The sequence below is a fragment of the Cnephaeus nilssonii genome, assembly GCF_951640355.1.
Source record: "Cnephaeus nilssonii genome assembly, chromosome: 22".
Classification (NCBI taxonomy): Eukaryota; Metazoa; Chordata; class Mammalia; order Chiroptera; family Vespertilionidae; genus Cnephaeus; species Cnephaeus nilssonii.
The window spans coordinates 9,907,089-9,919,865 of NC_137093.1; the positions used below are offsets into that span (position 1 = coordinate 9,907,089).

The 12,777-nt window shown below is 40.9% G+C and overlaps 1 protein-coding gene across 1 annotated transcript in view; it reads left to right on the plus strand.

Annotated features, from left to right (window-relative positions):
- The first annotated feature begins 500 nt into the window (after positions 1-500).
- Positions 501-12,777, plus strand: part of NAA25 (N-alpha-acetyltransferase 25, NatB auxiliary subunit) — a 61,401-nt gene continuing 49,124 nt past the window's right edge. The window contains exons 1-3 of the mRNA XM_079763316.1: positions 501-585; positions 11,392-11,477; positions 12,357-12,495. Of these exons, the coding sequence (XP_079619442.1) occupies positions 528-585; positions 11,392-11,477; positions 12,357-12,495 (283 nt within the window). The 5' untranslated portion in view covers positions 501-527. The remainder of the gene's footprint in view (positions 586-11,391; positions 11,478-12,356; positions 12,496-12,777) is intronic.

The following is a 12,777-nucleotide window of genomic DNA, read 5'->3' on the forward strand; positions in this document are numbered from 1 at the left end:
GCATACTGGCTGAGTTACTTTTTCTCTCCAGCTTTAGTGAAGTATAATGGACTAGATTACTATTCATCTAAGATGCTTCTTAGTTGGCTGAACCCCGAGAAAGGGGTGAAGGGGTCTGGAACTCATTCTCCCAGAGGATTTCCTGGTTCCTCAACAATTAATCCAAGACAAGTCTAACTGGTCCTTCAGCACAGAGGATAAATAGGATCAGCAGGAGCGGCTGAGCCCTAACTTTCACCAAGGGTTTCTCCCCTCCTGTCCTCACGCCCCAGTAGGTGACTCGGAAAGGATTTCAACAGCAACAGCCGCCTCTACTAGCTAGGTTGATCCCACCGTCAAAAAGGAGAGAAAGTTTCTATTGAACAGGCAATTCTTCACACAGGGGTGCGAGGTAGCAGCGCTTTCCGCGCAGGTGCGTTCGGTCGCAACCCATCGCGATAGACAAGCGAGATCAGCACTGGCCCTTTAACAGCCCCTTCCTGGAGGCCTGCCCCGCGCGTGCGCACTGTGGTTCTGCGCTTGTCATCATGGCGACACGGGGCCATGTGCAGGACCCTAACGACAGGCGCCTCCGGCCCATTTACGGTGAGTGCCTGTGGCCAGCCTGGTCGCCGCCCGGAAGCGCCGAGGGCTGCCGAGGGATACGGAGACCGGGGCAAAGGCCCAGAAGGGGCGCTGAGAGTCCGGGAGCGGGGCCCGCGGGCGCCGGGGGCGGGCCGCGCGGGCCTCTAGGCCGCAGCCACGGGCCTCGCGTAGGCGCCGGCGGGCCTTCCTGAGCCCTGAGGTGGCAGCGGCTCGGTCGGGGCAGCGGCGGGTCGGCAGAGCGGAGACACTTCCTCTCGCTGAGACCTGCGCTGCCCGTAGGCTGCCTCTGTTAGGGCCACACCAAGGGAGCCCCGAGATCTCCCCGCAGGTGGAAGCTGAGGGAATATTCCTCACTAAAGATTTTTTTTTTTATTGCGGGAACCAGGCCTAGGGGGTTGTCTCACTAGCTGTGCTGGGTGTACAGGGAGAAAGAGGTCCAAAGAGGGGAAGGGTCTGACACAAGGTCACCCAGATCGAATCAGAACAGGCCTGATTCGAGGTTCCCAATTGCGAGGTCTTCGGTGGAGAAACAGCTGCTCTGGGCGCACGTGGGCGGCGAGGGGGTTTGGGGTGGGGGGTGTCTTGGGCCCAAAATAGCGGTGAAGAGACCGGTAGTTCACGATGGAGGAGGGTCTTGCAGGGCTGCTGCAAGGGCATTCCCTTCCTGCAGCCTTGCTGGTTTTCTCTGCAGCTTGCCTTCGCGTGCTAGGTGGATCCCCTCCATCCTTACCGCCTACCTCAGCCCACAGGCTTTAAGACCTTGATGTCACCCTGCCACCCCAGTTGTGAAAAGTCACAGGTTTGAGTCAGGGAGAAACACCTTTTCAATAGCGGAGATGTTCGGTAATTGGACAGTGGTCCCTTTTGCATTTCCTTTCCTTAGATGGTTGTATGGTCTCGGCCTATCTCAGTTAATGGTGAAGAAGGCTTCAAGGTCAGTGGTTTTTGCAAAATTAGACCGTGTTTTTAGCGTGGATGTTACTAAATGGAGGCTTCTCCGAATGGCCGAGATCATTTAACTTTTTTTGGGGGGGGATGGGGTAACAATGTTTCTGGCACAGTTGGTCTTGCTTTTATTTTTGTAATTTGTATGATGCTTTACTCTCACATCTCATTTGATTCCAAAAACAATCCTGTGAGATAAGTAATAATAGCTAATGTGTGTAGACTACTAATTATGTCAGTCACTGTCCTTGGCTTTTTATATGGGTTATCTTATTTAATCTTCACACACTCTTATGAGGTGGGTAGTTTTTTTTCCACCCTCCCCCCCCCTTTTTTTTTTTTTTATAAATGAGGAAATTGGGCTTTATTGATATGCTAATATGTCTGAAGTCATACAGCTAACATTTGGTGGAGCTGGGACCTGAACCCTGTGGATGGTCCCAGGCTCACCCTCCTAACCATTGTGCTAGAAACCACCGCCCTTTGAGCTGAAGATACTGACTTGCCACAGGTCACACAGGTGGAGTGGCAAAGACAGGACTCTGATTTTCACTTCCCCAGGGCTGCATCCTCTCAAGCCCTCCAGTATAAATTTTCAGAGGGCAAGGATGAAATATACAAGGGTGATTGAGGGCAAGAACTGAATCCAGGGTTTGCCGTAAGCGGCTCATTACAGTTCTGTGCAGTGGCTGCTTTTTATTTTTTTAACTAAAAAGATTCAACACTTTTTTGGTATATAGTCATCGTTATTATAATTCATAAGTTATTATAATACATTAGAAATGGCTGTTTTTAATAAAAGACATGTAGGTTTTCATGGGCTTCTATTTTCTGTTCATTCAGTTATGTAGTTAGAAAACACACTTTGAGAATGATGAAAAAGGCCAAGTAACATCTTAGTTTCATTGTGACAGTTTTCCATCTCATAGGCATTCTGAAAGGGTCTCTGGTCTCTCAGGTTCAAGACCATACTGTCTTAATAAACCTGCCCATCTCAGCCTTCTGCAATTCCTTATAAATTTCAGTGGGGCCATCTTGCCAATGGAACATTCTATTACTCTACTGGTTCTTAAGACAGATCTGGGGCTATGTCTGAGAATTTGCATTTCTCTCCCCCTGTTCCCTGTCCCCCTGTTCTCTAAAGGGCAGTTACTTATCTTCCAAAAATAGTATTATCACTCACTTTACCAACTCCTTGCCAATTAAAGGAACCAGAAGCATTGTTAATTGCCAAACTAAAGCCTCTTCTCTCTCAAATCAAGTTATTTGGAATGTGGAGTGAAGGCAAATGATGCTAACGCACAGTGAAAGCCTTCCCCCAAAAGCAAGATTCCGTATTTTTAAGAATAATTTGATTTCCACAATTGTTCTTGAGGACCAAAGAAAATGCCTTTGGTGCCCCATAAGTCGTTTAGAATTAATAGTGTTTTGAGCTATCCAAGAAGAAAAACCTTGTCCATTTCACATTGATAACATCAGGATATGTTAAACAGAAGTGACATGTCATATTCTTAAAAGTGAAGACAGAATTAGTAGCGTTTATTATAGTTATGTGGGAAGAAGATTAGAAGAGGCTTTTTAGGAATGCCAAGGTGATTAATATAAACTGATAGGAATAGGAAAAGAAAGGGTGCAGACTGTTGTTGACTTTTGACCTATAGCCCCTGCTTTTGTGTTTAAATCCATTAGTACCCCAAACCACTATCATTCCTTGAATTCAGACATTCATTAGCGGACAAATGAACAAGCTCACTCAAGGTGGTGCTTGCACACCATCCAAAAGTTCAAGGGCTGTCAGCATTGAGTGCTTATTTGTGTGCTATCCTACTAGGTAGGTAAGATTATTGTGGTTATGAACTGAAGGCCAGAGATTAGCTTTGCTCAGAGCTGGGATTTGAACACAGGCATTCTCACAGGAGAGTCCAGCCCTTTATAGATTTCAGATTCAGCAACATCACTATCTTTGTATAGGATTATTTGTATTGCCAAGGTTTTAGGATCTTACAACTGTTGAACTGTCTTCAGCTCTTGCTGAATATTGTTTGGGGTAGAAGTGGACAGGGCTGTAAGGGTGAATAATTGTGAAATTGTGGTGGGATGAGATGTGGGGAGCTTACATTCTATTTTCAGTATCTACGTTTATAATAGTTTTTCTCTGCATAAATGCGATTAGTTGAAACATCTTTAGGATGCATCTTATTACTCATAAATTGGCAAGTTTGGGTATTGCATTTTTGGTTTTTGAAAATCACCCATGGCCTTACTAGAACACCTGCTTTATTATTCATTCTCCTTTTGCTAAAATGATTCTCATGTGCTATGTGGTTCTCAACCGATTTTGTACTCTGGTATGACTTGGTGGGCACCAGGGCTTTCTTCTACCATTATTAGTAGTTTTAAAATGTCTTTAGTGGTTAGGGGGAGGGGAGTGGTAGGAGTGATGGTCCGAATATAGGAATTGCTGGGTCAGCAATTACAAAATAGGAACAGAGAAATGTGAAAGAGAAAATATTCCCAGTTTTTAGGATTCTCTCTCTCTCTCTCTCTCTCTCTCTCTCTCTTTCTCTTTTACTTTTCTGGTACAAGATCTTTGTTCTAAACTGTTTTACTAGTTTGCAGTCTTCCTCTAGTCTGGATCAGGTGTAACATATTTACCAGCTGTGTTTCCTGATTGATAATCACTTCTTTGGTGAGTTAGGACATTTTTCCAGATAGAAAAGGATGGAGAGAGTGAGTGTATAAAAGAAGCTTGTATCATGTGAGGATCTGAGGGTTTGGAAATTTATTTTAAAGATAGTTCTGAATATTGTGTGGAGAAATAACTTAAATGGGGGAGCAAATGTAGGGTGTGAGATGATCAATTAGGAGGCATTATTTATTTTTAAAATTTGACATCCCCCTCCACATCTCGAACATTTAATTAAAGGCTTGTTGACTGAAAGTATGTTTCACCTACCATTTGTATTCTTGGTAAAAGCTAGGATCCTATTCATAAACACTTAGGATTTTTAAGCAAAGGACATTGTAATTTAACTATGGAGCTATTTTGTATTCAGTCTTTTTCTAAATTGGAGCAATGTCTTTATTAGTCTCTGAAGCTCTTGTAGGAAGTGGAAACTCTGCAGGTTGTCATTTCAGCTGCTCTGGAAACTTTCACGGCAGCTGCAAGAACATAGAACTTAAAGCCTTTCCTTTTTTATTTGCAAGACTGATCCCTTTCCTACTGTCAGTATCCCTAAGTAGGATTGGACAAATTATTCCTAGGGCCTCTTCAGGGCAAGCAGACAGTAGGCTGCATGTGTCAGGGCCTGCAGCTGTCTGTCTGTATCTGCACGGAAGAGGAGCTTCTGTTGGAAGTGTTACCGAGGAAAGTGGCTTGCTCACTCATTCAGCAAATTTGAGTCTGTTGCCAATGACTTGACATAATGTTTCCCAAATTTCTATCATTCTTTTACCTAATTTGATTATTTTAGCTTTATTATAGTATTATCTATATTATTATTTATGTAATATTTTTATTAAATAGATTTTTTAACTTAAATTTATATAAAAAAAATCTAAACCATTGCCATTAATGGGAAACCTGTCACTTGTCCTGAGACAACAAAGCCATAAAAATAAGTACATGAGCCCTAGCTGGTTTGGCTCAGTGGATAGAGCGTGGGCCAAAGTGTCCTGGGTTCAATTCCAATCAAGGACACATACCTTGGTTGCAGGCTCCTCCCCTGGTCAGGGCTCAGGCAGGAAGCAACAATTGATGTGTTTCTCTCACATGGATATTCCTCTCTGCCTTTCCCTTTCTCTTCATTCTCCCCAGAAATCAATGGAAAAGTATCCTCAGCTGAGGATTAACCAAAACAAGAAAAAAAAAGTACAATGTAAACAAAAACAGAACTAAAAGTCTTAACTAGAGCCTGATACTTGTGAAACTGAATCTAAGACCTGTTCCTTCCTTGTGAACAAAAGACATTAGCAAGTATTAAAGAAGTAGCAAGCTGACACCAGACTGAGACTACCTCCTTAATATAAAGGAAATATTAGAAAAGATATCAACTTTTTCATTGTATTATCAAGTGCTGTCTGCAAGGACCACCTAAAAACATTTCGGTTGTGTTGGTACCTATGCTTTGGAAAACATTGCTTTAACTGATCTATCATCTTACTGTTTCCTCTGCATGATTTGTGTATAGCTGATTTTGGTTTACTTTTTAAAAAATATATATTTTTATTGATTTCAGAGAGGAAGGGAGAGGGAGAGAGAGATAGAAACATCAATATCAATGATGAGAGAGAGTTACTGATCAGCTGTCTCCTGCATGACCCCTACTGGGGATCGAGCCTGCAACCTGGACACGTGCCCCCGACCGGAATCGAACCTAGGACCCTCCAGTCCACAGGCCGACTCTAGCCACTAAACCAAACCAGCTAGGGCTGATTTTGGTTTACTCTTGTTATTAAGGGAACAACACCAATCTCTATGGTCAAATCACAATTACCCTTAAGTTAATTTTAAAAAGATTTACTAAAAAAAAAAAAAAGACTTACATATTATATTTATTGGCCTGTTTTCTCCAAGGGGTACATAATTTATATTCTAGAGTCAGTAATGTAAAATGAAAATTGACAGCAGGCTGAATGTGCTGGAGTGTCTTAGTTAAAACTTTCAGGTGCAAGGAACAGAAACCCACTGATACCAACTCAGGTAAAGGGGGTTGCCATAAACCCTTGTGGGAGCCCAGGGCAGGAATGCAGTGATTCAGGGCCTCATGGAAACTGGAAAGCTGTTAGGATCTGAAGCTTCTTTTTCAGATGCTCATGTCTGCTTCTATATGTGTGTCTCTTTTCTCTGCTTGGTTCTTCAGGCTGTTTTTTAAAATTTTTTATTTTTTCGCTGCTTATTCATTTACCCAGGGCCCAACATGTTGGCTTTGTGGCCCTACCAAGCTGTGGCTAATCAGTGCTGCCTTTCCCCTCCCCAGATTTTTTGATAAAGATAATTGAAAAATTTTAATTCTTTTTTTTTTTTTTAAAAATTTAAATGTATTTTTATTGTTTTCAGAGAGAAAGGAAGAGGGAGAGAGAGAGATAGAAACATCAATGATGAGAATCATTGATCAGCTGCCTCCTGCACGCCCCTCTACTGGGGATCAAGCCCGAAACCGGGGCATGTGTCTTTGACCGAATCAAACCAGAGACCCTTCAGTCCACAGGTCGATGCTCTATCCACTGAGCCAATCGAGCTAGGGTGAATATTTTTTTAAAATATATTTTATTGATTTTCCACAGAGAGGAAGAGAGAGAGATAGAGAGTTAGAAACATCGATGAGAGAGAAACATCGATCAGCTGCCTCTTGCACACCTCCTACTGGGGATGTGCCCGCAACCAAGGTACATGCCCCTGACCGGAATCGAACCCGGGACCCTTGAGTCTGCAGGCCGACGCTCTATCCACTGAGCCAAACCGGTTTCGGCTAGGGTGAATTTTTTTATTCTTTTATAAATGTTATGTGAATGAAGAATCAAGAAATAACTCCTTTTCTTCACTCCCCATCAACAAACTTGCATCTCTAACTAAGGCTCCTTCAAAAACAGAAATTCCTGAGCTGCTACTGGTAATCTCAGACTCATATTTATTGCTTTCCAAATGAGCTTTAGCTTTCCGACTCCAGCTTTCAGTGCTGCAGTTTCAGATTATCAGGAAGAAACCTGATTTATCCAGCTTGGGTCAAATGTCCACCCCATTGGGCTACAATTACATGGTCTAGACATGGTCATCCAGCCCTACCCCTTCAGCAGAGGGCAGTAGAAACCATTTCCAGAGGAGAGGGCATGGGCAGGTAGGGACAGCAATTTCAGAGCCTTGTCAACGATAGAGGGAAAAGTTCAGTGTCCTTATAGTCCTGACTCTGGCTTGATCCATTTATGGGCAGATCTCAGATATGGCGTCTCATCAAAGATGTCTACTCTTTGAGAAAGCTTCAGGATATGTTCTGTAAACCTGCAATCTTTTAGGACTGAGTCAGGAGTAACTAAGAATTGACTCATCATGAGGTCAGCATCAAGTATTTAAGAAGAACTGTCATTTATTGAGCTGAAGTATCTCTGTCATATTTTGTAAAGGACAAATGAAGGCTTATTAGCTGAGCTAAGGATTTAAGAAAACTGGTATTACATATCTGGGTATTCAGGCCAAGATTGTATGCTTTTAGAGTTCTTTGATTCTCCAGTCTCTCTACCTGACTATTAAGTCTTTGATCTTCTTTTATAGCAGTGGTTCTCAACCTTTCTAATGCCGCCACCCTTTAATACAGTTCCTCATGTCGTGGTGACCCCCAACCATAAAATTATTTTCGTTGCTACTTCATAACTGTAATTTTGCTACTGTTAAGAATTGTAATGTAAATATCTGTGTTTTCCGATGGTCTTAGGCTCTACTGCTTTATAGGTTGTGATTCCATTCACAATAAGACTCTTTTTGACCTTTTCTTCCTACATTGTGATTTCCTCTAGAGTAAGGCTTCTTTTTAATCTTCTTACCTAGCATTATTGGTGCTCATCAATATTAAGTGTATTGAGGACTAAATAGATGAAACTCATGTATTTATATGTCTGTCAAAAGTTTTAATAATGTATTTATTGGAGAAAAATTGAAACCATTAGGTAAAATGATAGTCCACTATCATTTGCATATTAGGGTTTTATTATATAGGATATTTATTTCAGAGAGGAAGGGAGCACTTTATTCGGAGCACTCTAGGCCACCAGGACCATAGATTATTTTGAGTTGTCTATGCCTTCTCTATCCCTATGCTGATTTGGGACCTGATTTGATGAGCAGTGAGGAACCAGTAGTGGTAATTAAGAACTGGTTTGTGTTCAGTTATATTTCTATATTTAGAATTGACAACTACCACCCTATATCCCACTTATAACATTTCTCATTTTCCTTCTCTGGAAATGAGTCTATGCTTTTATTATTTTTAAATTTATTATTTATTATTAAATTTATTTTGTATTAATAAACTATTTTTTAGAGCAGTTTTAGGTTTACAGAAAAATGAGCAGAAAGTAGAGAGTTCCTATATATATCTCCACTCTCCTCCCCTCTACTCCTTTCTTCTGTTACTAACATCTTGTATTAGTGTGGTATATTTGTTAAAGTAGCTGAGTCAATAGCTTATTAATAATTAAAGTATATGGTTTACTATTTTACATTATGGTTCATTCTTTTATATATATAGTAGAGGCCCAGTGCACAAAATTCATGCACTGGGGGGAGGAGATGTGGGGGTGTGTGGGGTGATCCTTCAGCCTGGCCTGTGCCCTCTCGAAGTCTGGGACTCCTCAGGGGATAGCCGGCAGTCAGACATCCCTCTCACAGTTTGGGTTTCTTGCAGTCCGGGATTCCTCACTCTTTACTGCCCGTCTGCAGCAGAGGTGGGAGAGGCTCCCACCACCACCGCTATGCTCACCAGCCTTGAGCCAGCTTCTCACTAAGGGGTGCTCCCCCTGTGGGAGCGCATTGACCACCAGGGGAGAGCTCCTGTGTTGAGCGTCTGCCCCCTGGTGGTCAGTGCACATCATAGCGACTGGTCATTCTGTCGGCTGTTCTGCTGTTCTGTCGATTTGTATATTAGGGTTTTATTATATAGGATATTTATTTCAGAGAGGAAGGGAGAAAGAGAGAGAAAAACATTAATGATGAGAGAGAATAATTGATTGGCTGCCTCCTGCATGCCCCCCTACTGGGAATCAAACCCACAACCCGGGCATGTGCCTGACCGGGAATCGAACCGTGACCTCTTGGTTCATAGATTGACACTCAACCACTGAGCCAGGCCAGCTGGGCTATGGTTCATTCTTTGTGTTGTACATTTTATGGGTTTTGGCAAATGTATGATGACATGTGTCCATCATCACAGTATCATACAGAACAGTGTCATTGCCTTAAATATCCTCTGTGCTCCACATATTCATTCCTCCTTCAGTCCGTGGCAACCACTCATTGTATAATTTTTGCCTTTTCCAGAATGTCACATAGTTGGAATTATATAGTATGTGGCCTTTATAGCTTTATAGATTGGCCTTTAAAATTTTTATTTATTGATTTGAGAGAGAGAAAGAGAGAGAAACACCAATTTGTTGTTCCACTTATTTATGCATTTATTGGTTGATTATTTTATGTGCCTTCTACTGGGAATTGAACCTGCAACCCCTGTGTATTGGGACAATAGTCCAACCAACTGAGCTACCTGGCCAGGGCCAGATTGGCTTTTTTCACTTAGCAATATGTATTTAAGCTTCCTCCATGTTTTTTATGTGACTTGATAGCTTATTTTTTTTTATTGCCAAGTAATATTCTATCATATGGATGTACCTCTGTTTGTTTATCCATTAGCCTGTTGAAGGTCATCTTGGTTGCTTCTAAGTTTTAACAATTATGAATAAAGCTGCTATAAACATTTGTGTTCAGGTTTTTGTGTGGAAGTAAGTTTTCAGCTCATTTGGGTAGATACTAAGGAGCACAATTTTTGGATCATATGGGAAGAGTATGTTTAGTTTTTAAATAAACCATTAAACTGTCTTTCAAAGTGGCTGTACCAGTTTGCATTCCCACCAGCAATGAATGAGAGTTGCTATTGCTCTCTCATTGTTGCAAAATAGATTATTTTGAGTTATCTTTGCCTCGTCCTCTGCCTCTATGCTGATATGGGACCTTGATATGCAAAGAGGGACCTGAAATTAGTATAGTAGGTTGTGGTTGGTCTGTGTTTAGTCATTCTATACTTAGAATTGACAGCTACCACCATTTCCCATTGAAAATACCTCTCATTTCCTTGCAGTTCTCATCTGGAAATAAATCTTAGCTTTTGTTAGACTTTTGAATGATAACAGATTGCTCTTTTCCCCTTAGCACAATTTTATAATAGGTCCCCATATTCCTTAAGATTAGGAATGGATACATAGCTTATGGAACCTAGACGTCAGTTGTTCTTCAAAGTCATTGATAGTTTCAGTTTCAAACAGTATTTGAAAGTGCTTTTCTTCCTGCATCCTTGCCCACTCCTGATATTATTGGACTTTATCTCTTCCATTTCCCCCCACTTCCCATAGGTAAAACTTTCTCTTATTTTCTAATTCAGAGAATTATACTTGGTGGTAAAGTAAGTACTTATTAAACATTTTATTGAAGGAACATTGTCTATTTGGTAAATTTAAAGCTTGGATACTAGAAAGAATTCTTTTTTTAAAAACATTTTTAATTTTTGGGTGACTAAACCTGTTTATCATAGGTAAAAATAAAATTAATGTCATCTATCATATAAATATGTTTTGAATCTTCATTAAGGACTAATATAACTGATTATAGTGCTTTTGGATGAGAGATGGCTGTAGGGATATAAAGTGGTATTTTGGACCATCCTGGTCATTTAGAGTGAAAATGAGCTCTATGATGTTTGTTTTTATTGGCTTTAGAGAGAGAAGAAGGGAAAGGGAGAGAGAGAAATATTAGTTGGTTGCCTCCTGTATGCTTCTCCACTGGGGATCATGCCCGAAACCTTGGCATGTGTCCTGACTGGGAATCGAATGGTGACCTCTTGGTGCAGGGGATGATGCTCAACCAACTGAAACATACCTGCCAGGGCCATTGGTTGATTCTTGTATGTGCCTTGACCAAGGATCGATCCCACCACCTTGGTATATGGGGATGCAGCTCTAACCAACTGAGCTACCCGGCCAGAGCTCCATGATGTGTGTGTATGTTTTTCCACGATGCTTTTAATACGGAATTATACTTTCTGAAACATTTGAAATATTTGTTGTTGAAGGAATAAACTATCATAATTTCTGTTTTTATAGATTATCTTGATAATGGTAATAATAAAATGGCAATTCAACAAGCAGATAAATTATTGAAGAAACATAAGGATCTTCATTGTGCTAAGGTAAGTTCATTTGCCCTTCAACTTAGACTTGTTGGGTTATATATTGTAATTTTGACTTTAAAGGAGAAAGATGTTTAATTAATCTCTTTAGTAATTTTCAGAGTATTTTCTTGATCACTTAAATGCCATGAGTAGTATTGAGTTAGAAACTAGCTATTTAATTCTTTGAGCATAACTTATCTAATTTAATTATTTTATTTTCACAAATTCTCTTAAGCAATGTTTTGCATTCTCTCTCTCTCTCTCTCTCTCTCTCTCTCTCTCTCTCTCTAATTCTCACCTGAGGATATTTTCCCATTGATTTTTTAGAGAGAGGGAAAATAGAGAGAAATATCAATGTGAGAGAGACACATTGATTGGTTGCCTCCTGCACCCACCCCTACCAGGGTCTGGGCTCAGGAGGAGCCTGCAATCAAGGTATGTGCCCTTAACCAGAATCCCGGACCCTTCTGTCCACAGGCCGACGCTCTATCCACTGAGCCAAACTGACTAGGGCTCTCTTTCTCTTTTTTAATCTTCTTCCGAGGACATGCTTATTGATTTTTGAGAGAGAGAGAAAGAAAGAGAAACATTGATTCGTTGTTCCACCTATTCATACATTCATTAGTTGCCTCTTGTATTTTCCCCTACCAGGGATTGAACCCAAAACCTTGGCCTATTGGAATGACGGTTTATCCAACTGAGCCTCCTGGCCAGGGCTTGCATTCTTAATATGGCTGAAATAGGAAAGAATCTTGATATGTTCATATTTTTAGTAAAATGGTTTAGTTGATTAACAATCTAGGAATACCTTACGACTTATCTTGTGCTTTCAAATTGGCTTTCTATGGTTCCTTTTCAGTCCTTTTCAACCTGATTAGTCTTTTTTTTTTCTGTCAGGTGTTAAAGGCCATTGGATTACAGAGAACTGGGAAGCAAGAGGAAGCCTTTACCTTGGCACAGGAGGTGGCAGCCCTTGAACCCACAGATGATAACTCGCTGCAGGCACTGACTATTCTTTACCGGGAGATGCATCGTCGTATGTTTCTTTCTTTTCCTTGGTTTTAAACCTGAGCTTAAGTTTTTGGTTATTTCTGGTTGAGTTCTCTATTTGTCTGATTTGCTTATCACTCATGATTTGAGTGGATGGCAAAGGTAAAATAATGCATTAACCATGATTTCTGAAGACTGTAGACAGAAAGGATTTTTTTTTTCCTGTGTATTAGGATCCTTGAATTGAAATGAGCACTTGAGTTTCATTTGTGGCATTATGATTTGCTAAGTGGGAGAGTTACCCTTTTTTCACCTTTTTTTTTTTTAA